Source organism: Cuculus canorus, chromosome 28 (assembly GCF_017976375.1).
Source record: "Cuculus canorus isolate bCucCan1 chromosome 28, bCucCan1.pri, whole genome shotgun sequence".
Taxonomy (NCBI): Eukaryota; Metazoa; Chordata; class Aves; order Cuculiformes; family Cuculidae; genus Cuculus; species Cuculus canorus.
This window is the reverse complement of record NC_071428.1, coordinates 2985181-3010145: the sequence shown is the minus strand read 5'-3', so window position 1 is coordinate 3010145 and position 24965 is coordinate 2985181. Positions and strand designations below refer to the sequence as shown.

Sequence of the window (24965 nt, the reverse complement as noted above, 5' to 3'; positions counted from 1 at the left end):
GACCCATCACTTGAGGGATGAACCTATCACTTGAGGGATGAACCCATCACTTGAGGGATGAACCCATCACTTGGGATGCACCCATCGCTTGAGGGATGCACCCTGGACCATGGAGATGCACCCATCACGAGGGATGGACCCATCACTTGAAGGATGAACCCATCACGAGGGATGGACCCATCGCTTGAAGGATGAACCCATCACTTGAGGGATGAACCCATCACTTGAGGGATGCACCCATCACCAGAGGACGATGCTTTGGTGGTGAGTGACCTCCCTGGGGCACTCAGGCCACACCGCTGAAGCTCATGGGACCAGTCATGTCCTCCTCACCAAAAACCCAACTGCCACCATCCCCAACCGCTTCCCGCGTGATCCTGGGGTGGAAGGACCCCAGCTGCCCCCATCCCTCTCACCTGTGGTGCCGCCGAGGAGCTGCTGGGCAGGAGGAACCTTCTGAGGGTCTTAGGAGGCATCACCTGGATTTATAGAGGGAGGGGATGGGATGAGCGTAAATCTGCTTACACCGGGTGGGAGGAGAGGGAGATGGCTCAGAAGGAGAAGGGGGAGCAGAAGGTTGGGGTGCAGAGGGGGAGCTCTGGAGATCCATTCCTGGTGGTGGTGAAGGACCTGCTGCCCAAACCCCAACTGGTTCATGCCCGGAGGTGGGAGGTCCCCACACTCACCGTTGTTTTATGGGAGCGTGATTCCAAATTGAGCCAAGAAAACAAGAGGGGAGAAGGGCTGGGAGCAAGGGGACAGGGTGACAGCGGCTTTGTCCCCCCTGCTCCCTCCTCTTCCTCACCCAAGAGGCTACAACCCTTCCTTGATCCCGTGTCCCAGGTGGGTCAATGGAAATGGGGTGATTTGGGGCGTTAGGGTTGGAACAGGAAAGCAAAGAGGGCTTTGAGGGCAGCAGATCCAAAGAGCAGGAGGTTGCGACCACCCTGAGGGCTCGGACAGTGATGGAAAAGCTTCGTGCGTGGTTTGTCCCTCTCCTAATTTGCTTTCCTCTGCTCATTTATTGCCCACCTCTGGGTGAGGGTCTCCTATCTCTGGGTGAAGTTCCCCAGTCTCCAGGTGAGGGTCTCCCATGTCTGGGTGAGGGTTCCCGATCTCCAGGTGAGGCTCTTCAATCTCTGGGTGAGGGTCTCCCATCTCTGGGTGAGGGTCCCCATATCCAGGTGAGGGTTCCCCAGCTTCAGGTGAGGGTCCCTCATCTCCAGTAGGGGTTCCCCAGCTTCAGGTGAGGGTCCCTCATCTCCAGTAGGGGTTCCCCATCTCCAGCTGAGGGCTTCTCATCTCCAAGCGAGGCTGCTCCATCTCTGGGTGAAGATCTCCCATCTCCGGGTGAGGGTTCCCCTTGGATTAGGAGGAGAGGAGCCAAGCAGGGAGCACAGACGTGGGGCAGAAGCTCTGAATTGGGGCAGGAGGTCCTCTCTGCCCCACTTTGGGGGTGGGCAGGGAGCCAGGATGCCTGAGTGCCCCCAAGACTGGGAAGGAGGATGGAAGAGGGGGGTCACGGAGAGGATCTTTGAGGGCTGATCCTGCAGAGCTGGTTGTCCACGTTGGGATTTGGTGGGGTTCCTGCCCCTTTATCTCACCCAAATCCTGCTCCAATCTCCTTATCCAGCCCTGGGGAGCGAGGAGACACCTGGGGAGGTGAAGGGAAGGGTTTGTTTCAAAGCATTTAATGCTATTAAAACAAGCGGATTAGGGAGCAACGGAACAGCCGGGAGCTGGGGGGGGACCCCCATGGGGTGGGAGGTCCCAAGGTTCATCTCAGGTATGGGGCAGCAGAGAGGGATGGAGATGGAGCATCATCTGCCAAGTGGTGTCCCTCAGAGGTTCTTACTGTTTAATACCTTCATCGATGATATCGATAACGAGATCGAGGGCACCTTCAGCGGGTTTGGAGATGCCACCAAGCTGAGCGGGGCAGTTGTCACGCCAGAAGGATGGGATGGCATCCAAAGAGACCTGGACAGGCTGGAGAGCCATGTGGATCTCATGAGGTTCAACAATGCCAATGACAAGGTCCTACCCCTGGGTTGAGCAAAACCATGGTTTCCATACAGGATGGGGACGATGAGATTGGCAGCAGCCCTGAGGAGAAGGATTTGGGGGTGCTGGAGGATGAGAAGCACCACGTGAACTGGCAATGTGTCCATCCTGGGACTGGGTAAGGTCTTCCTGAGCTGGATATGGCCATCCTGGAGTCGGATACATCCATCCTGGGTCTGGATAAAGTCTTCCTGAGGCTGGACATGGCCATCCTGGGGCTGAATACAGCCACCCTGGGCTGGATGTGTCCATCCTGGATTGGATACGGCCATCCAAGAGCTGGATATGGCCATCGCGGAGGTGAATACATCCACCCTGGGGCTGGATATGGTCATTTTGGAGCTGTATACATCCATCTTGGGGTTGGATATGGCCACCCAGGGGTTTAGTATATCCATCCTGGAGCTGCATATGGCCATGCTGGGTTGGTACATCCATCCCAGGGCTGGATATGGCCATCCCAGAGTTGGATATGGCCACCTCAGGGCTGGATACATTCATCCTGGAGTTGGATATACCTATCCTGTGTCTGGATACATCCATCCTGGGCTGGATACGGCCATCCTGGAGCTGGATATGATATTCCAGGGATGGATATTGCCATCCTGGGCTGGATGTGGTCATCCTGGAGCTGGATACATCCATCCTGGAGCTGGATATGATCTTCCAAGGATGGATATGGCCATCCTGGAGCTTGATGTGTCCATACCAGGGTGGAACCACCCTTCCTCGGCCACATTTGATCATCCCGGAGTTGGATACACCTATCCCAGGGCTGGGAATGGCCATCCTGGTGCCAGTCGCGCTCAGCACTGGAGTGGAGAGAGGCGCTGGCGCTTACGGCTGCTGTGGGGAGTGCAGCTGGGATTTGGGCTGGGATCTCATTGGCTTCATCTCCCCAGCCCTAATCCTCAAAGCTCCTTGGGGTTTTCCCTCGCTGCCCAAATCCTCTTCCTTATATCAAGTCTAAATCTTCTCCTCTCTAGTTAATCCCCATTCCCCCTCGTCCCATCCCCACAGCCTTTATCAACGGCCCCTCTGCAGCTTTCTTGGAGCCCCTTCAGGCACTGGAAAGTCACTCTGAGGTCTCCTCAGAGCCTTCTCCAGGCTGAACAACCCCAACTCTCTCAGCCTGTCCTCGGACAGAGGTTCTCCAGCCCTCACATCATCCTTGGAGCCTCCTCTGGACCCATTCCAACAGCTCCATCTCCTTCTGTTGAGGATTCCAGAACTGGACCCAATCCTCCCGCTGAGGTCTCCCCAGAGAGGAGCAGAGGGGCAGAATCCCCTCCCTCCCTGCTGGCCGCGCTTCTCTGGATGCAGCCCAGGACACGGTTGGTTTCTGGGCTGGGAGCGCACGTTGCGGCTCCTGTTGAGCTCCTCATGGAGCAGCACCCCAAGTCCTTCTCCTCGGGGCTGCTCCCAATCACATCCTCCCCATCCTGAACCGAAATCGGGGATTGCCCCAATCCAGGAGTCGATGGGTGCTGGGGGTCCCCGGTGGGCGCTCATCCCCGCGGGACTGACGGGGATGGGGTGACATTGAGGTTTCCAGCTGTGGCCATCAGGGTGGGAGCTGCACCCCTTCCCAGTGCCGAGAATCCCCATCCCAGCCGGATTTGCCGGATCCCACACAGCACACGGTGGGACGTGAGCGCCCTGCACCGCCGCCCTCACCGGGATGCTCCCACCATCCCGTGCCCACGGCACCTCCCTGGCGCTCGGGCTCGGTTTTGCCCTCTCCCAGCCGGCACAGCACCACCGGCAACGCTCCTGCCTGCGGCCCAAGCCCGGTTGGAGCCAGCCGGACGCGCCCTGGCAGCGCGGAGCCCGGGTGGAGCCAACAAATGGTTCTTGCCAATCCAGGAATTGGCTTCGAATCCCGCAGGGCGTCACCGGCTGCCCACCCAGAGCGGCCCGTCAGCCGCCGCGGCGCGGTGCCAGGTCCTCGGGGCGCCAGAGCTTTGCCTACCAAAGCGCCGGGGCGAGTTCCTGCTCCTTTGCTTTCCCTCCTCGTAATTGGGAAGAAAAAGGCCCAGGCGAGTCGCACTCTGTTCAGACTTGAATGGGTGAGGCGCGCCGGGAGTGTGCCGGCAGCGAGCACCATGGCGAGGCAGCAGGGTGGGTGGAGGACCCCAACCCATTGAGTCCCAGCACCCAAGCACGGTGGAGGACCCCAACTCAACATGTTCCAGCACCCAAGCATGATGGAGGACCCCAACCCACCATATCCCAGCACCCAAAGATGGTGGAGGACCTCAACCCATTGAGTCCCAGCACCCAAGGATGGTGGAGGACCCCAACCCATCATGTCCCAACACCCAAGGATGGTGGAGGACCCCAACCCACTGCATTCCAGCATCCAGGACCAGTGCCAGACCCCAACCCACCATGTCCCAGCACAAAGGGCCACTGCCAGACCTCCAACTCACAACGTCCCAGCACCCAAAGCTGGTGGTGGACCCCAACCCACCATGTTCCAGCAGGCAGGACGTCCCCTTCCCGTTGCATCAGCTCAGAGCTGGGGATGCTCCTGGTCCAGCCGGAGCCGTAACCACCTGTGTCCTGGGCTGCATCCAGAGCCGTGGGAGCAGCAGGGAGAGGATTCGGCCCCTCTGCTCCACTCTGGGGAGACCCACCTGGAGCTCTGTGTTCACTTCTGGAGTCCTGAGCTCAGGAAGGACATGGAGCGGTTGGAGCGAGGCCAGGGAGATGATGCAAGGGCTGGAGAACCTCCTGTATGAGGACAGGCTGAGAGAGTTGGGGTTGTTCAGCCTGGAGAAGAGAAGGCTCCGGGGAGACCTTAGAGCAGCTTCCAGTGCTGAAAGGGGCTCCAGGAAAGCTGTGGAGGGGCTCTGGATCAGGGAGGGCAGGGATGGGGCGAGGGGAATGGGTTTGAGCTGAAAGAGGGGAGACTGAGGGGAGATCTTGGGGAGGAATATTCTCCTGTGAGGATGAGGAGCTCAGGTTGCCCAGAGCAGTGGTGGTGCCCCATCCCTGGAGGGGTTCCAGGCCAGGTTGGATGGGGTTTGGAGCCCCTGATCCAGTGGGAGGTGTCCCTGCCCATGGCAGGGGTGGCACTGGATGGGCTTTGAGGTCCCTTCCAACCCAAACCATTCCATCATTCTATAACCCAACCACAAAGCGGAGAAAAGCAAAGGGTGGGATGGGAGTGGGGAGCTGAGGGGGGAGGACGGACATCGATGCCGGGTTGGGGTGGAGGGGAGGGGGCAAAGCCGGGGAGCGAGGGGGGAGAATGAAAGAAAAAGGGAGAAATGGGATGAAAAGGGGAAGAGGGGAGGGGGGGGAAGAGGGGAGGGGGCTCATCCGAGGGGGAGGGAGGAGGCGGATGAGGATGGGGATGAAGAGAGAGGTGGGGATGAAGATGGTGAGAGGATGGGGATGGGGATAGAGGAGAGGAAGGAGATGAGGATGGGGATAAGGGATGAGAATGAAGATGGGGGGAGGATGGGGAAAGGGATGAGGAAGGGGATAGAGATGGGGATGAAGGAAGGGGAGGAGATGAAGAGCAGGCGATGGGGAGAGCCTGAGGGAAGGCAGAAAATGCCAAAGGAGCAAAGGGGAGGAAAGGAAAAGGGAGAAAGGAGGCAGGAGAGTGGTGCTGGGGATGGTGCTGTGCGCAGGATGGGGTCGGTGCACGCTCCGCTCCGGTTCCCCAACCCTCTTCAGTTCCCTTTAGTGGGGATGGAAGGTGACAGCTCCCGATCGATGGCAGTGGCGCTGACAAACGCCCTCTAATAAACCCATTTCACTGCTGTTCCCACACACTCAGACCCCCCCCAGCACCCACCCCCTCCCCCGGCCCCTGTTTGGCTGCAGCCCATGTGGTGCAAAGCCCATGTGCTGGGCAGGATCAGGCCCTGGGGCTTCGGGGAGCCGTTCTCCACCTCTCCGGGGTGCCAAGGGCGGATTAACGGCACCCCAGGCAGGAATGGGGCTGGAGGCGGTTTTAATTGCCGTTAAGAGGAGGTTGGGACTGGATGAAAGAGCTCTGGGGTTTTATTAGACCTGGGAATTTGGGGGGTTCCGACAACATCAGGGTCCCCCCGACTGAGGGGTGCTCCTGGCTGGATCCTTGCGGGGACCGGGGACCCTCCGGATGAATTTGGGGGGTGGGATGAGCCCCGGGTGTGGTGAAGGCGTGGGGAAATCCCCGGTGGGTCCGCCTGCTCGCTGCCCTCGGGGGGACCTCCCACGCGCCCAGCTGCGCCCCAGCATCCCCCCAGCCCAGCAGCGCTCCCCAAAAAGGCTTTGGAAAGTCCCGGAGAGATTCCCCACCGCCTGCCCCGGGCCGGGTTATCCACCCTACCTGGGAGAAGGATGCTCCGGCATGGAGATGCTCAACCACAACGTGCTGGCGAGGTGCTGGGATGAGGAGGAGCAGCTCCCAGGATTGTCCGGTTCAGCCCAGCTCCCACCAGGAGCTGCAGAGCTTCGTCCCCTTATCCCCATTCCTTCTTCACCACCTGGAAGCCAGAGCTTGGGGACAGGGTGGGGTGACACGGAGCAAGTTGGGGACAGGGACCTTTATCCCATCCCTATCCCAGACCTCACCAGGGCTCCCGCACCTCCGAGGGAGAAGGGAAAACCCTGTGGGCTCCTTAAATCTGATTTTCCTCTTCCAGGGCTCCCAGTGGCATTGGATGCTGGCACCAACCAGAGCATCAGAAGCTCCTGTCCCACCATCCCGTGAGGACACGGGGCAGCGGAGCAAAGCATGGATTGCCTCTTCCCAAACCTATTCCAGGATGGAGCAGGAGAAACACGGATGAGGGCATTGATAGAAGGGCAGGAGGTGCCCCTGTGCGAGGCCGGATTCTGCTCACAGCTTGGTGTAACCGTGAAGGGATTCTCTTGGGGACATGAATCCTTATGGAAAAGATGAAGGAACGCAACCGCCAGTGTGGGGTTTTGGTGTTCCCTAAGGAACAGGGCTGGGAAAGAGAGCTGAGAGCGCCGAAGAAGAGAGAATGCGATTGTCCGATCCAGACGGGCGGAATGGAGGAGCGGCTGAGATCGGTACCGGCCAGCGAGGAGGAAGAGGGAAAGAGGAGTAGAGAGAGGAAGAGGGAAAAGGGGGCACAGAGGGAGCTGCAGCCCTTGTCCTACTCCATCCTCCCCATCCAGGACTCATCCTGAGGTCGGGATGAGGTTGGGGGTCCTGAATCACAGGCTGCCCCCCCAGAAACCCCAACCCCACAGCCAAGGGAGAAGGAGAAGCCCAACATGAGCTGTCGCTGTGTGCTCGCAGCCCCGAAGCCGTGGCTGCCCCATCCCTGGAGGGGTTCCAGGCCAGGTTGGATGGGGTTTGGAGCCCCCGATCCGGTGGGAGGTGTCCCTGCCCATGGCAGGGGTGGAACTGGATGGGCTTTGAGGGCCGTTCCAACTCAAACTACTCTATGATTCTAAGAAGGAATGGGATGGGGGGGTTTCCCAGCTCCCACATCACTTGGGGTGACATTGGAAAATTCCCACTTGGATGGTGCTGGAAATGCCTAAAGTTTGGGTTTTCCAGGTTTGGGCTCCAATCTCCTTTGGTTTTCCCTGGAAAGCAGTGTCCTGCTCCCGAGGAATCCTCAGTGGGGCTTCAAGGGGGTTCGGCTTCAGCCCAGAACTGGAAGAGCGTTCGCACTTTCCCTTTTTCATCAAGAAGCTGGAAAAGCATCTACAAAAAATGGGGGGTTTCCCCCCTTATTTTCCTGGCCACGTTCCCCCAGGAAGCGCCGGATCCTGCACGGGGACCGGCAGCACCTCGGGAAGCAGCGATAAAACTCCGTCTCTGGGTTTGGTGCCTCACTATGGGGTGTTTGATGCGATGAACATTTTCGATCTTCCAAATAGGACCTTTTCTGCCCCGAGATGGCTCAAATCTCCCCAGGATTGACCTGGAGTTGCCTCGGCAAAACCACCAGCACCAGGAAAACCAGGGTCTTGGATGCACAACAAGTTGATAAATGGAACAAATCCACCCAGAGGGTTTGCCGGCTGCTGGAATCCCAGCGCGTGTGTCCTCGGAATTAATGGGTTGTTAATTAAATAGAGTTATAAGATTAATTGTGAGTCCAAGGAAGAGAGAAAAAATCTGGGAAGATGAGGGAGCTGCGGTCTTGAGGAACCTCGTGCGGGTGCTGCTGCTGAGCCGTTTGCAGGAGAGTCATAACTATTAATAATTATAATTCTACAATTAATAATGAAATGGAAATCATGGAATGGGTTGGGTTGGAAGGGACCTCCAAGCCCATGGAAGGGGGTGGGACTGGATGGGCTTTGAGGTCCTTTTCTACCCAAACCATTCCATGATTCTATAATCCAGGCTCTGGGTCACTGGCAGCTCCATTTCTTGGAGGTTTATCTCCAACGCTGGGTTCTGGGTAGGTCTGACAGGACTTGGAGGTGATGGAGAGTCCCTGGATCCTGGCTTTGAGGTCCCTTCCAACCCAACCCAACCCAACCCATGACTCTTCTTCCACTCAGTGGCACCAAACCCACACCCATGTGCCTGTCCGTCTGTCTGTCCATCCGTCCAAGTCCAGGGCTTCCCCACAGTGACCCCCAGGAGACAGGGACTGCCATCACCCAACCAGGATCACCAGAGGTTTGTGGGGCACAGATTACCTTGAGAATTCCCTCTGGACGCTGGAACGCAGGGATGAAGGTCTGGAGGTCTTGTGGGTCCATTCCTCTCTCAAACCAAACCAAGAGCATCTCCATCCCTATAGGAAAGACTCCGAGATGACTTCTGAGCGACATCCGAACCCCAAGAACCAAACCACCCCGCGACTGCTTATTTAAAAGGTTTATTTAACTTTTTAATTTGAGGTAAAATACTTTTTTTTGTTTGTTTTTCTGTTTTCTTTCAACTTCCATAACAAAATACAGAGCTATCAGATACCCCTGGAAAAAAATATGTATATTATACATATATTTCTATAACATTACATCATATATATATAATATATATATGCAAACTTTTATTTTTGAAGACTTTATAGAAAGTGGAACGTCTAAAGGCACTGCACAATGAGTATTAAGGACTACTTTACACGGTTATATACACAGCCGCACACGGTCCCAGTTCCTCCTGCTCTTCCCTGCATCCGTGTGTGCATCCAACACTCATTCCCTGCTGAATCGATCCTAATAAATCAAAGAACATGCCTTGGGAAAAGGGATCCGTTAAAAAAAACACCCCCCCCAGCTCGCTAGCGGTAAATATTTTCTCCTTAAAAGCACTCTAAAATATAATCATCATCGAACTCGGTGGTTTTTAACCAATTTGATTCGGATTATTGAAAACGAGAAGAAATTCATTTTGTTTTAAAACCCCACCTGGATCCGTAAGAGAGAGACACACACACGAAAAGAAAAAAACAACAACAAAAAAAAAGAGGAAAACAAAAACAAAGTTACTTTTAAAAACAAAAACGTTAATTATGGAATAAATAAAAAGAAAGGGACAACACAGTCCTGAGGGGGGACGTCCTGGTGGCTTCTTAATGCTTCTGGAGAGGGGCCGTTCCTCTTCTTTCTCCTCTTTCTTCTCCTCATTCCGGCTCCACAGCGCCTTCCATTCTTTCCCGCCGCTCAAGACACACGGAGAATCCTTCCTGCCCCGTCTTAATCCTTTTTCCCCCCCAAAGTCTTGGTTGTCTCGCTTAAAAAAGTCTCTTTCCTACAGCTTCTCTATGACTAAACAAAGCAAAAATGGTTTAAAAACATTAACATGCTCTTGATTAATTAATACAGGTGGACGTGGAGATTTCAAACCATTTAAACTTTACAAGTTTAAATATTTTGGCACATCGGAATATATATAATTCATTTTTTTTTTGTGTTTTTGTTTTTTTTTGTGGTTTTGTTAATTATTTAAACTGTATTTATAAGCGCCCTCCTCCGAGGCTGCTGCCGGGCAAGGGGATGTTGGGAGGAGCCGTCCCGGAGCTCCCATCGCCCGCAGCCGGTCACTGGTCCGTTGTCCTGAGAACCTGAGTCCGTTATCCCTGAACGCGGAGCTCCCGGTTTGCAGTGCAATGGCTATGAAGACAAAATCCAACCCCTTTCCCTCCCCTCCCCAATCCGATTTTAAAGCCAAACCAAGAGTTCAATTGATTATTTGTTTGTTTTTGCCGTTACGGAAGGGCGAGAGGGCGGCTCCCGCCCGGCACTTGGGCACGCGGGGGTGACGATATGGATCAGTGACGGGAAAGGCCTCGTGTTTCTAATTCCTGAGTTCGTTCGCTCGCTCAAGCCCTCGCCGGGGCTGGATTGAGGGGCTCCTTCCCCCTTTCCTCCACGCTCCGGCCGTGGAGGTAAATCCATGTGCCGGGGAGAGGTCGAGGTCACCCAGGGAAGCGGATAACAGGTCCTGCATCCCCCTAGGAGCGCTCCGGGCATCTCCAGCCCCATCAAATAGCGTCTGCAAATCATCTTGTGCTCAACTCACGCTTCCCTGCCCTCCTGCAACTGTTCCGGAGTCCAGGATGGGAGGGATGTGCCCACGCACGCCTCTCGCCTACGGCCGCGGGAATAAACAGCCACCTTCTGGCTACAGCGCTATCCCCGCGGAGATCGGCTCTTTCCAAGCTCCTTTCAAGGAATCGAGAAGGGATTCGTCCCAATGTAGCGAGAGACGAGCGCGTTCCCTCGGTGTAAGCTGGAGCCTAAGTTCCTCAGCCTAAGCTGCGTAGGGAAATAGCAGATTTACAGCAAAAAAAAAAAAATACAGCGAGATTTACACCGTCAACGCCACCTCGGCAGAGGCGGAGCCCGGAACGGCTGCTCCTCTCCGTTGGCCTTCGCTCTCGCCACCACCGCGCTTCTCCATCGTGGGGTAAAGGCCCCAAAAACTCCACGAAACCCAACCTGGATCAGAGCGGCTGCTTTCAGCCAACCCCGTTCCTATAAAGTGTACACGTAGTTAAGGCATGAGTCAAAAGTGATAGGGGATCCGAACAAAGGAAACGGGATTGAACAAAGCTCCTGCCATTCCTTCTCCATGAACTCACCACAATCACTGCAGCGTTAATCTTCCAATCACTCCCAACTCCACCCATACAATTAGGGGGAAAAAAAACAATCCTAGGGTACATTTTAATGCGTCGATTAAAGGCATTAGGTTATTTTTCTTTCCCACCCCACTCCCTTTTCCCTGAAAGGTTCCTAAGATTTTGCTCATGGCTTCTGCAATTCATTCAGAAAGGCAAAAAAAGGGATGACTTAAAACGTAGCCCAAAGCGCTACAGAGATCCGCTCGCCGGGAACGCCGCTCCCTCTCCGGCAGCGTCCCACTGGTGTCTGTCTTTCCGCATCATTCCCTGCTCCACAGCCGGCGCTGTGTTCCCTCTGCCCGCCCCAAACGCAGCCGGCTTCCGAGGCTGACGCACGGGCAGGAAATCCTCTCTCCCCTCATCACACCAGGCTCCGTAAATATATATATATATGTATATATATATATAAAAAAGGGAATTAGATGAATTGGTAAGATTCCTGCTTCTATAAATACTAGAGCGTACGGAAAATAGACCGTGTCTGGAGTTCCTCCGGCCCGGTGGAGGCCTCAACCCCACTGGAGTTCCGTGCGAGGTTTGAAGCTCGCACACACAAGGGCGGTCGGCTTCCCTCGCCTCTCCGAATCGGAGCGAGACAACCGCGTCTCACCTGCAAGTCAACAACGAAAACAAAGAACACAACCCCCCCCTAGTTTTCTAGAATTACCAAACCAGGCTAGCCCCAGCCCCCCGCCCGCCCCCCGCGCTCTGCAACCTTGCTACATAAATACACGGATGTTTCCAGCACAGACAGACTCTGCCAGGCTCCTCCAGCTTTAGGTGTCGGAGGCAGCCGTGGCCGGCACGGCCTTGGGCCCCGCTGGCAGATGCGGGCTGCCCAGCGCCCCGTTCCAGTGGACTTGGCCATTGGGACGTTCCTCGGGGACATCTGCCTGCCGGTCACCGTTCCAACGACGCTTGAGACGCAGCTTGGGAGGCATCAGGGCATCCTCTCTTTTCTCCTGCGCTCCTGGGTCTCCGGTAGCCTCGCGGGATGATTTCTCCCCGCTGCTTTCCCCTTGCTCTTGGGATTCTTCGGCTAAGAAGCAGGCCTGGCTGGGTGCCGGTGGCGCTGGGAGCCACAATGGTGCAGCTGGTCTGGCAAACACCGGCCCTTTCTCTTCTTCCTGGCCGGCTGCCGCGCCGGAGCTTTCCTCTCTCTCCTCTTTTCCTTTGGCCGCTGGTTCTTCGGACTCTGCCTCCTTATCCATCGCGGGCTCCACCTTGACCCTGGGAGGAGGAGTAGCCAGCTGGGGGGCCACCGGCTCCTCGGCGCTTTCCAATCTCTCTCTGTTTTTCCGGCCCACGGGTGGAGGTTGGAGCTTGATGGGAAACTGGGGTTGCTCCTCGTGCGGCATTTGGCACTGTAGTGGCGGCACCATGAGCGGATAGCGGGGGAAAGTCCGCGGACTCAGGTGGTAGTTGAAGACAGAGCAAGCTTGTGAATGCAGGTAGTGTTTCATTTCCTCGGGATTAAAAGAGAAGCAGCTGCTCCCCGTGAAGGGGCTGAGGCCCGGAGAGGGGCTGTAGGAGAACAGGGTGGGAGTCAGGGACAACGCCGGAGAGATGGGGACGTTGAGGACCCCGCCGCGCCCCGGCAGAGGGGACACGGCAAAGGGACTGTGAGGATCCGGGTACATCCCGGGCCTGGTGAAGAGAGGGAGCATAATATCAGGCTTGCGCTTCTGGTGGTTGACGCTACCAGCACCCACAGCGTTGCGGGAAGCCATGAGATCCACGCCACGGCGCCAATCCGAGGAGCCGTCCTCAAGCTCCGGCATATCTGGCTTCCTCTCGCCACCGTCAACCAATGCTTCTGGGTTGGATGGGACCAAGGACCCACCGGAGAATCGACTGGGTTGGGCATCTTCGGTGGGCGAGTGGCCGTCCAGTGGTGGGAAATGGAAGCGGGACGAAGCCGTAGGGACAGGAGGAGCGCTCTGCGGCACCACACCTGGGACAGGGAGGGGAAAGAGAAAGGATGGCAGAGGGTTAGGAACGCGGTTGCTGAGAGGGTTAAATCCCAGGTAGAGCGCTGCTCGTTGGGCTGTGCCCGAAGGCGTTTTGAACCAGTAACACAAAAATACCACCCGGCACTATCAGTGAGGCAGCAGGAGAGGAGCTGGGAGGTGCCTTTCCCCATCTGCTCCCTTCCCTGCACAGCTACCGCCTCCTCTGCCTACCTCAAACCTCGCCACTGCAGGGGATGAATCCTCACCTCCCTCCACCCCGGCTGAGGTTTGTGAACCTCCAGTGCTGCTGAATCATAGAATCACAGAATGGTTTATTAGACTGGAAGGGACCTCAAACCCACCAGTCCCACCCGTGCCACGGGCAGGGACACCTCCACTGGCTCAGGGGCTCCAAACCCCATCCAACCTGGACTTGAGCCCCTCCAGGGATGGGGCAGCCACTACTGCTCTGGGCAACCTGGGCCAGGGCCTCCCCACCCTCACAGGAGAACATTTCTCCCTAAGATCTCACCTCAATCTCTCCTCTTTCAGCTCAAAACCATTCCCCTCATCCTCTTCCTGCACTGCCTGATCAGGAGCCCCTCTCCAGCTTTCCTGGAGTCCCTTTCAGCACTGGAAGCTGCTCTAAGGTCTCCCTGGATCCTTCTCTTCTCCAGGCTGAACAACCCCAACTCTCTCAGCCTGTCCTCATACAGGAGGTTCTCCAGCCCTCAGATCATCTCCGTGGCCTCCTCTGGACTCACTCCATGTCCTTCCTGCTCTGAGGACTCCACAACTGAACAGGGCTCTAAGTAACTTCCACTTTTGGACGCCCTCCGCTGACCTCCTCCCTCCGGTTTAACCAGACAACGGCGCGGCAACAGAACATTAGGAGCTCGGCTGAGCAATCCTACTCCAACGCTGCCGGCAGCAGCGCTGCTGGTAAACCTCAAGCTCTCAGGGCTGACTGAAAGTCACCGATTTGTGCTTTTCTGGGAAGATATCTTCCCTCCAACAGTTCTGCCAGCTCTCGCTGGCTCCATTCCACTGCCAGGCCTACGGAGCCACCCGTCTATGACTCCCTTGTGCCGTGACAAGCCGCGCCGAGGCAAACTCTTCCACCTGCTTTCTCACCTCCGCAAGGCACCCATGGATTCTCCTTTCCTTTCAAAAGTGCGTGAGCACGAAGTCAAGAGAAGAAACCTGACTCCGGTGCCCCAAACAGGTTTGATATCCCAACCCCCATCCCAGCCAGAAGGAAAGAAAACAGGTTGTAATTAGACAAGTGCATTCCAGTTCTCCAAACTTCTTTTTTTAAATGCGTGCCCCAGAGATAGGAGGGAGTGGCTGCAAACAGGGAAAAGGAACAGCAGTGAGCAATATTGAGCTGGAACTGCCCAGACTCGTCGCTGCAAGTAATTATAGAGCTGCAGCGCAGCTTCGTACTACATCTTACACCCCCGTGCCTTGGCTGAGGGCTCCTCGAGAATCTATTTCCCTCTCCCCGCTGCCACAAAGGCAGCGTGTCCCACACAAGTGAGGCAGGAGGCATCGGTGAATATTTCTCCTTTCTCAGCCCTGTTTTAGCTTACTGTTTGCTTAGAAGACAGTGCCTTGAAATCCCAGTGGTCCTCGTGCCCGGCTGGGGCTCTGCAGGGGCAGGGAGGGATGCAGGGAGCTTCCACTGCCAAGATCAACCATGAGCCACCACCGGCTATGCCGGCACTGCTGAGAAATGCTCTTGCCCACACGTAAACCTGTTTTTCTCAGCCGCCGGGGTTTCAGAGTCAACATTCAATCCCCGCTTTTCTCCTGCTCTCTCCCTGCCAGACGGATCTTCAAGGCTTCCCCTGGGGCGCTCGTTGCGAGGTGAGAACGCAGTGCTGTGGGAAAGGCTGGTTCAGGCGCCTCTGCCTTCCCGCTCCCTTTGCTGCGGAGCCTTTGGAGTCTCGGCCCTGGCTGTAATGACTTCCAGAAGGCTTTTTTCTGATGGACTGCACGGCCACTAATTTCCCTGTGCAGGGAATCACTCCAGCTGCAGAAATCCAGCTACAACGGGGACAACTGAGCTCCACCAAAAAGGATCCTGGGAACAAAGGATCCTCTCCCGGCGAAACCACGGCGGCACTGCTGACTCTGGGACAAACCCTGAGTGAACTCCTGGCTCCTGGCAAGAGACTCAAAGGCCTTTCAGGGCGAGCGAAGAACAATTATGCTCCATTCCCAAACTCTTTCTTTCGTTACCCGGAATGCCAGCGCGCCGTTCTGCCGCAGGGAGAGTCAGAAATACCTGTGCTTTTAGCCAAACGCAGACAAGTTTCTGCTCTTCTCTACAACTGCTCTGCATTCGCTACCACGTTCCTCTGAAGAAGGTGGTTAAAGAAAATCATAGCATGATGGAATGGTTTAGGTTGGAAGGGACCTCAAAGCCCATCCAGTCCCACCCCTGCCATGGGCAGGGACACCTCCCAGTGGCTCAGGGGCTCCAAGCCCCATCCAGCCTGGCCTGGAACCCCTCCAAGGACGGGGCAGCCACCACTGCTCTGGGCAACCTGGGCCAGGGCCTCCCCACCCTCACAGCAAAACATTTCTTCCTAAGATCTCATCTCAATCTCCCCATTTTCAGTTCAAAACCGTTCCCCTCGTCCTCTCCCTCCCTGATCCAGAGCCCCTCTGCAGCTTTCCTGGAGCCCCTTTCAGCACTGGAAGCTGCTCTAAGGTCTCCTCAGAGCCTTCTCCTCTCCAGGCTGAACAACCCCAACTCTCTCAGCCTGTCCTCACGCGGGAGGTTCTCCAGCCCTCGCATTATCTCCGTGGCCTCCTCTGGACCCGTTCCAACAGCTCCACGTTCTCCCTGGGCTGAGGACTCCCGAACTGGACACAGGGCCCCAGGTGAGGTCTCACCAGAGCAGAGGATCAGAACTGAAGCAAACAAGGGACTTTCGCAGGGGCAGGGAGGACAGCAAACTGCTGTTAAGCCAAGGACTTTCTGATAGTGCTCCCGCCTGCCTCGCCACGAGCCTCTCCTTGTCGGGAAGGGTCACATTTATATGGCACCATAAACTTGCATTACAAGCATGTGAGTGAGGCAAGGTCCCTGCAACCCAAGTAAAACCCTCTGATCCCAAGGCCACCCGCCCTCCGACAGCAAAGCAAACCAAATCCTCGGCACCCAGAAAGGCAGGACAAGAAGTGAGCTCAAATAGGAAGCCAAAAGGCCTCCAGTATCCCCTGAAGATGCATCTGTGAAAAACCCGAGGGCAAGAGCGCTCCAGATAAGCCTTTATCAGCATCCAGACATTCCCGCCGTGGCAGCGCTGATTGCCTTGGTGGCTTTCCAAGGGTAGGAGGTGACTTGACAGGGATCTGCAGAGGCTGCGGGATCGGTGCCGGACCCACTCCGCACGCTGGGAGTGGAGACAGTTAAACGCAGCAGCCCTGGAGCCACACTCACCGTTAGGCCTGATGTTAATGAAGGGATAGTTGGGCATCACCAGCTTGTTGAAGTTGAACTTGTAGGTAAACCTTTTGCCTTTTGTCTTGTGGAGAATCCTCTTGTTGTAATAATATCTGTGAAGGAAAGTAACAGAGATTAATCACAGCATGTGGGGACCTGATTAAAGGTCTGGCACTGACAAAAATGAAGGTGCCCAGAGAATTTGTGCCATTAATACAAGAAAATATTAGTTGGCGGGGAAGTTTCCAAAGGACACCCACGCCTTTTATAACACATTCCTTAGCAGAAGGTTTCAAACCCTTTTGCGGGTCACTATGTTCCTCAGAACATGTGGGAAAAGATGAGATGCTAAAGAAAAGAAAAGCTGAACAACAGGGGAATGTGACGTGATCCAGAACAGCAGGGAAAAATGCAGGTGAACCTGCGCAAGGACACAGAACTCGAAAGGGGGGAGCGTGTCCCTGAGTTGATGCAGAATCAAAACTGGTTGCAAGCACAGAGCTGAACACAAGGGACCAAATTAGCCAGATTAGGCGTTTATTTCTGCAATCACAAGGGCCAGGGTTTTGTAACAGTGTCCAGGACCACAGGCTGGGAATCAGGAGAGCTGCTTCCTGCTGCTCTCATGCTCGTCAGCGAGTTCACAGAATCATGGAATGGTTTGGAAGGGACCTCAAAGCCCATCCAGTCCCACCCCTGCCATGGACAGGGACACCTCCCACTGGCTCAGGGGCTCCAAGCCCCATCCAACCTGGCCTGGAACCCCTCCAGGGATGGGGCAGCCACCGCTGCTCTGGGCAACCTGGGCCAGGGCCTCCCCACCCTCACAGCAAAACATTTCTTCCTAAGATCTCATCTCAATCTCACCTCTTTCAGCTCAAACCACTCCCCCTCATCCTCTCCCTGCCCTCCTTGATCATGAGCCCCTCCCCAGCTTTCTTGGAGCCCCTTTCAGCACTGGAAACTGCTCTAAGGTCTCTTCTCCAGGCTGAACAACCTCAACTCTCCCAGTCTGTCCTCGTACAGGAGGTGCTTCAGCCCTCAGATCATCTCCATGGCTTCCCCTGGACTCGCTCCCACACATCCATGTCCTTCCTCTCCTTCCCTTGTTCACCCAATCGCCCCTTTCCATTAAAATACTCCTTGCTGAGAACAGGGGCTCGGAGCCAGCCCAGATTGCCAGACAGTTTTCCCCTCTTCACCTCCTCGGCACGGAGCAAAGGGAGACCGGCTCGGTATAATCCCCACGCAGCCTCCTCCCTGCACCACTGTTTGTCCCCAGCCCCCTCACGCTGATGCACAAACAAAGGTGTTGCAGGCACAGCTCTGCCGGTGCTGGTTGTTAGGAGATTAACACGCGCTGCGTGTTACCACAACGCGGCCCAGACTGCGCAGGGCCAGCGCCCAGCACCATCGGGGCCGGAGCCACAGGTCCTGCGCCAGAGCGGCGACTGATTCCTGCAGTTCTCTTGCTCTGCTGCTGTCACACTCGGCATCAAGATGCCAAGACGTGGCAGGCGGAGGCTGTTTTCCACTCCCAGGCACCAATTACAGCCCCAATGCCATTCCATTTATTGTTTCCTTCCTCTTTCAGTCAGACTCCTGTGTTTGCTGCCCTGTTTGTCTTTGTTGCCGTGTTTGTCTTTGTCAGCTCCACCCAGGAGGTATCAGAGGGCGTACGGCAGCGAAGTCCATGTTAGGATAATGCCTGAACCCGCAGGAGTCCAGCCACTCCTATGGGTGACGGGCTTGAAAACCTGGAATGCTTCAAGGGGTTGTGTGGGTTTCCCCACTGCCAGGCTTCAAAATAGACAGGATAAGGGGAAAACCACTATGGAAGGGTCTAAATAAAGAGAGCAGAGCTGTAGCGGAGGCTTTGTGTGAAGTGCAAGGTGAGGAACGCCCAGCCCTTCTCAAACACCCAGAGGGTATCCCTAAGGATACCCAAATTCCCCTCCTCGGGGCTTGGGAATGACCCGGTTCAGGCACTTGCTGTGGGACTGGCACAGACTGAGCAGGAAGGAGGCGACTCCCATTCTGTTCGGAAGAGGAGTTGCTTTCTGAAATGGCAAACTTGATGGTGCAATAAGAGCAACACCTCTGCTTTCCTCCCACACCGGCAGCTCAGAAAAGAGAAGGAAAAGCTCCCCGGAAGTACACCATCCTGATAAAAACAACCTGAACCCAATTCGCAGTGTGATGTGGAGCCCGGGACAGGGATCCAGGGACTCTTCATCACATCCAAGTCCTGTCAGACCTACCCAGAACCCAGCATTGGAGATAAACCTCCAAGAAATGGAGCTGCCAGTGACCCAGAGCCTGAATTACAGAATCATGGGATGGTTTGGGTTGGAAGGGACCTCAAAGCCCATCCAGTTTCACCCCTGCCATGGGCAGGGACACCTTCCACTGGATCAGGGGCTCCAAGCCCCATCCAACCTGGCCTGGAAGATGGAGCAGCCACCACTGCTCTGGGCAACCTGGGCCAGGGCCTCCCCACCCTCATCGTGAAGAATTTCTTCCTAACATCTCATCTAAATCTTCCCCCTTCCAATTTAAAGCCATTCCCGCTCATCCTATCACTCCATGCCCTTGTAAAAAGTCCCTCCCCAGCTTTCCTGGAGCCCCTTTCAGGACTGGAAGCTGCTCTAAGGTCTCCCCGGAGGTTTTTTTTCTCCAGGCTGAACAACCCCAACTCTGCCAGCCTGGCCTTGTACAGGAGGTGCTCCAGCCCTCGGATCATCTCCGTGGCATCCTCTGGACTCGCTCTAACAGAGCAGGGAGGGTGGAATGGGGGTTTCCTGGTCTCTGCAGAGCCTCTCGCTCACCTGAGCGCGCGGCTGAGTTTGTCGTAGTTCATCTGGGGTTTGCATTTCCTCCTGCCCCACAGCCGCGCCACCTCGTCGGGGTCCTTGATGACGAACTCCCCGTACTCGCCCTGCTGCCAGGCGATGACGTGACGGAACTCCTCCTTCTGCAGCAGCTCCAGGATGAAATGCCATAACTGGATCTGTCGGGAGCCAGGGCTGGATTCGGTCTTGTATGCCCACTCCGGGAAATGATAACCTTGGAAGGGGCCAAAAAATGAAAGGAAAAGTCATTCGGACAGCGCCAGGAGTTGACAACGGCGGAGCTGCGCTGCTTATCTATCAGGATTTCTCCAGAGTGAGACCACCAAGCACTGATGGAAGCTGTAATTCCATTAAACTTCCAATGCGGGAGCAGGAAAACACATCTTTCCTACTCTAGCTGCTCGTTTTCCCACTCATTTTAGCCCCAAGCAACAAGAAAAATGGTAAAATTGAAGGGACACATGCATGAAAAACAGCAGGAAGGAGCCCAAAAGCTCTGGATGCGGCTACAATTTGAATTCCAAATGGCTGAAATACATCAGATAATCCAGATCCGAGCACTTGGGGCGCTGATATTGAGGTGGGGCGAGGGCAGAGAGCTCTCAACAACTCCAGTTCCCCCCCAGTTTCTGAGCACAGCAGCTCGCTTCGGCTTCAAGCGTGCCGGCAGATGTTTCTGAGCGCCTGCCAAGTCCGGCTTTCTCGGAATAGTTTCCCAGCACAATTCCGAACGCGAGGGTGGGTTGATGTGTGTGTTGGGGTTGTTTTTTTTTCACTTTCCAAATCATCGTGGCCACAATTTCAAGCTCTGGCAGAGTAGAAGGAGTCGCATCACGCTCCGACACCGCCCACACCACTATCGGAGGCTGCGGCAGAGACAAAACCAGGCACGAGCTCTGCCAGCCCAGAGAGGATCCGCCTTAAGGATCCCAAATTCTTAGGGATAAAAAAAAAAAAAATCGCTGGGAAGATTTCTTTCCCTATTAAACCCAGTTCTCCTAAAAACTCACACCCCCTCCCAGCAGATCCTTGCTCACACACAGCCTTGCCCACGTCTGGGAGCTTTTGGGAGAGGTGGAATTAATCCCTCCTGAGCTTCTTTATCCCGTGAAAAGAATTCCTACCAGCTGAACAACTCAGCCTTTTGACTTCCTTACCTCCTCCTCCTTCTGGCTTATCCACGATGCTGCAGCCTGCTTTCATTTTCTCCCTCCTGCTGACTGCGAAACAGAAGGAAAGTGGCATCAGCAGCACCGACCGCGGGTGGCACTTGGAATCCCTCTGGAGAAGCCACCTCCAGCTGTAACCCTGCCCACCCCAAGGGACCCAACCTGGGGTCTCAAAAACAACCATCATTCCCATCGGGTTTTCCACCTTAGCATGGAAAAGCAGGAATGAATCCCTGCCTCCTGCCCCAAGATCTCCCAAACCACCACCATTCCTGTCCATTTTTCCACCCCACCATGGAAAAGCAGGAATGAATCCCTGCCTCCTGTCCCAAGATCTCCCACCACTCCCGTCTATTTTTCCACCTCACTATGGAAAAGCAGGAATGAATCCCTGCCTCCTGCCCTAAAATCTCACAAAACTCCATCATTCCCATCTATTTTTTCACCTTACCACGGAAAAGCAGGAATGAATCCCTGCCTCCTGCCCCAGGGTCTCCAAAAGCACCACCATTCCCATCTATTTTTTCACCTTACCACGGAAAAGCAGGAATGAATCCCTGCCTCCTGCCCCAGGGTCTCCAAAAGCACCACCATTCCTGTTCATTTTTCCATCCCACCATGGAAAAGCAGGAATGAATCCCTCCTCCTACCCCAAAAATCTCCCAAAGTACCACCATTCCTGTCTATTTTTCCACCTCACCTTGGAAAAGCAGGAATGAATCCCTGCCTCCTGCCCCAAAATCTCCCAAACCGCCACCATGCCCGTCTATTTTTCCACCTCACCTTGGAAAAGCGGGAATGAAACCTCGACTCCCACTCTACGTCTCCCAAATCACCACGATTCCCATCTGTTTTTCCACCTCAGCATGGAACAGCGGGAAGGAGTCCCTGCCTCCCTCCCCGCCGTCGGCTTCGACGCCGGCCCAGCCGGGAACAAGCCCGGCACAGTTTGTCTGCTGTTCCGAGACGGCTCCGTTGCCAAAATACACAAGTGCTGAGCTGGCCCAGATGTGCCAGCGAGGGGAGGGGGAGGGGGGAAAATCCCGGCTCCTCATCCCGGTTTGGACAATTCCAGCTGTTTCGGGGGAGGCTCAGTGGGAAGAGCTCCCTGCTCCCGCCTCTACCGGGGCCCAAACAGGAACGGGGAGCCCCCTCGCTGCCCCCCACTCTTGGCTTTTCCTTCCACTCCAGTGGAATCCAAGCTTGGAAATGGCTGCCGGGAGGAGCGAGGCAGCGGCAGCCGGGCCTGGGCCCCCCGTTACAGCTCTGCCGCCCCCTCTCCCGGTACCGGGGATGACCCCCACTCATCACCCACATCCCCGCCGCCCCCGCGCCTCGCCTCGAGCCACCCCCTCGGGTAACAGGGGGTCCCCGTTTCCCCCTCAAAGCCCCCCAAACCACCTGCCCTCCTCCCACGCTGGCATTGCTGCACAAAGGCTCCCGTAATCGCGGCTCCCTGGTTACCGGAGGCACCTACGCTTCCTCCCCCTCGGTTACCCCCTCACCTCCCCCGGTAACCGAGAGGTCCCCGTTTACACCCCCGTTGTTGTCCACCATCCTGGCGTTGCCACCCGAAACCTCCACTAACCGAGAGGTCCCCGTTTCCTCCCCCATCCCAAAGCCTCCGGTAGCCACGGTTCCTGGGGGCACCCACACCCCTCACTCCCTCTGGTAACCGGGGGTGTCCCAGTCTCCCCCGCTCCATTCCAGCATCGCCGCATAAAGCCTCCGGTAACCGGAATGTCCTCGTTCCTTCCCTCCCCTCCCCCCCCCCCCCCCCAAAGCCTCCGCTAGCCGCGCTTCCCCCGTTACCGAGAGTAACCACGGCTCCTCGGTTCCTGCGGGCACCCACGCTCCCTCCCCGCCTCCGGTAACCGACGCTCGCCTCCCGTTTCCTCCCTCGCCGCCCCCTCCCCGGGCAGTCGCAGTTCCCTGTTACCACGGGCACTCAGCGTCTCCGGTTCCTGAGGGCACCCACGCTCTGCCCCCAACTCCGGTAACCGGGGCTCCCCATTCCCATCCCCCTCTAAAGCCTCCGGTAGGCGAGGCTCCTCGTTTCCCTCCCCCCTCCAAAGCCTCCGGTAACGGGGGCTCCCCGTTCACCCCCCTCCAAAGCCTTCGACAACCACGGCTCCCCATTCCTTCCGCACAAAGCCTCCGGTAGTTGCGGCTCCCAGGGGCACCCACGCTCCTCATCCTCCAATCCGGTTACCGAGAGATCCCCGTTCCCGTCCCCTCGTCACCCCCCATTACCCCAGCATCGCCGCCCAAAGCGTCCGGTAACCGGTGGGTCCACTTTTAACCACCCACTCGCGGCGGCCCCCTCCCCCTCAAAGTCTCCGGTAGCCCCAGTGCCCCCCCCCCCGCCCGCCATGGCGAGGCCTCGCCCTTAGCCGCTGCCTTCGCCCCGTGAGTGGCGGCGGAGCCGCAGCTCGGGACGCACCTGCGGGGGCGGAGGAGGAGGAGGGAGGGGGATGAAACCGATGCGGGGTGCGCGCCACTCGCCTCGCTGCCGCCGCCGCCGCTGCCTCCCCCGCACTGCGGCCGCCGGAACCGGAACCACCGCCACCGCCCACACACTTCCGGGCACGCGCCCACGCGCTTCCGCTTCCGGCCCCCCTCCTCCTTCCCGCCCCGATGCGCGCGCGCACGGCCCTCCCCTCCTCAGCCCCGCCCCCGAGCGGCGACGGCGGCCGAGGGGGGACAGAACGGGGCGGAAAGCGAAGGGGAGGGGCACTCGTTCACTCGGCAGAGATCCTGGGATAAAGGATCCAGCTGTGCGGGATGGGGGGGAGGATTGTATGGGGATCCAGCTGTGCAAGGATCCAGCTGTGTGGGAATCCAGCTGTGCAGGGATCCTGGTATAGAGGATCCAGCTGTGTGGGAGGTATGACTGTATGGGAATGCGGCTGTGCAGGGATCCAGCTGTGCAGAGATCCAGCTGTGCAGAGATCCAGCTGTGCAGGGATCGTGGTGAGTGTGGAGACCACTTTATGGGGATCCAGCTGTGCAGGGATCCCGGTATAGAGGATCCAACTGTGCGAGCATCCAGATGTGAAGGGATCCAGGTGTGCAGAGATCCAGCTGTGCAGGGATCCTAGGATGGAGGATCCAGCTGCACGGGCATCCAGCTGTGCAGGGGTAGGGTTGGGCAGGGGTGTGACTGTATGGGGATCCAGCTGTGCTGGGATCCAGCTGTGCAGGGATCCTGGTGCAGAGGATCCAGCTGTGTGGAGATCCAGCTGTGCAGGAATCCTATCTGGATCCAGATGTGCAGAGACCCTGTGTCTGGGGTCCCCCCAAGGCTACAGCCCCCCCAGGTGCCCCTGGAAGCCTCCAGGGCATCTCCACCACCTTTGCTGGGGTCACGGCTGAGCCAAGGGGGGGTCTGGGGGACCCCCGGCCTGTCCCCGGGCTTTGGGGACAGGGGAGGTGACAGGCTGCTCACAGCCCTCGGGCTCCTCCAGGACTCAGGCTGCCTGGGGACACCCTGGGGACACCCTGCGGACGCCCTCATCCTCCCAGGGACACCCCAGGACACTCTTGTCCCCCTGAAGAGACCCTGGGATCACCCTGGGGATACCCTCATCCCCTTGGGGACATCACAGCACACCCCAGGGGGACACTGGGGACTCCCTCATCCCCTTGGGGACACCTTGGGGACATCACAGCACACCCCAGGGGGACACTGGGGACTCCCTCGTCCCCTTGGGGACACCTTGGGGACATCACAGCACACCCCAGGGGGACACTGGGGACTCCCTCATCCCCTTGGGGACACCTTGGGGACATCACAGCACACCCCAGGGGGACACTGGGGACTCCCTCGTCCCCTTGGGGACACCTTGGGGACATCACAGCACACCCCAGGGACACTCTGGAGACTCCCTCATCCCCTTGGGACACCTTGGAGACATCAGAGCACACCCCAAGGACACCCTGAGGATATCTTGGGGACTCCCTTGTCCACCTGGGGACCCTCGTTGTCCCCCTGGCGAGGGTGAGCTGGGCAGAGGGTGTGGGAAGGGGAAGCGCCGGTGGTGGCGGCTCGTGGTGAGTCACAAACTCGGGCAAATCCCGTGCAGATGTTCGGCAGCAGCGATTCCTCTTCCCCTTTCTCATAACTCGGCGCACGGGAGGGTTTTAGCACCTCGCTCATGAGGTGGGAACCCATCTCCTCCACCCTGGTGTGGACCTGGTGTGGAGAGGTTGAAGGACTGATCGTCCACCAGCGCCGGGTGCAGTTTGATCCGGGCCCCGTAGACCCCGCTGTCGCCCCGTTCCAACGCCCGGATCTTCAGCACCGTTTATTGAACATCTCCAGGCGATCCTTGAACCGATCCTTGGGATCCGGACGCTCGAAGCCACCGGGGCCAAACTCTGCCACCTGGATGGTGGCCCCG

At 56.9% G+C, this 24965-nt stretch overlaps 1 protein-coding gene across 1 annotated transcript; it reads right to left on the bottom strand.

The window, feature by feature from the left end:
• Nucleotides 1-8866: 8866 nt before the first annotated feature.
• Nucleotides 8867-23141, bottom strand: ETV3 (ETS variant transcription factor 3). The gene is made up of 5 exons (XM_054051037.1): nucleotides 23006-23141; nucleotides 20551-20613; nucleotides 19370-19607; nucleotides 16539-16654; nucleotides 8867-13086 (listed from the first exon to the last, which is right to left on the bottom strand). Exons 2-5 carry the CDS (start codon nucleotides 20594-20596, stop codon nucleotides 11909-11911), a joined length of 1578 nt encoding a protein of 525 aa, XP_053907012.1. The 5' UTR covers nucleotides 20597-20613; nucleotides 23006-23141; the 3' UTR covers nucleotides 8867-11908.
• Between the last annotated feature and the right edge of the window lie 1824 nt (nucleotides 23142-24965).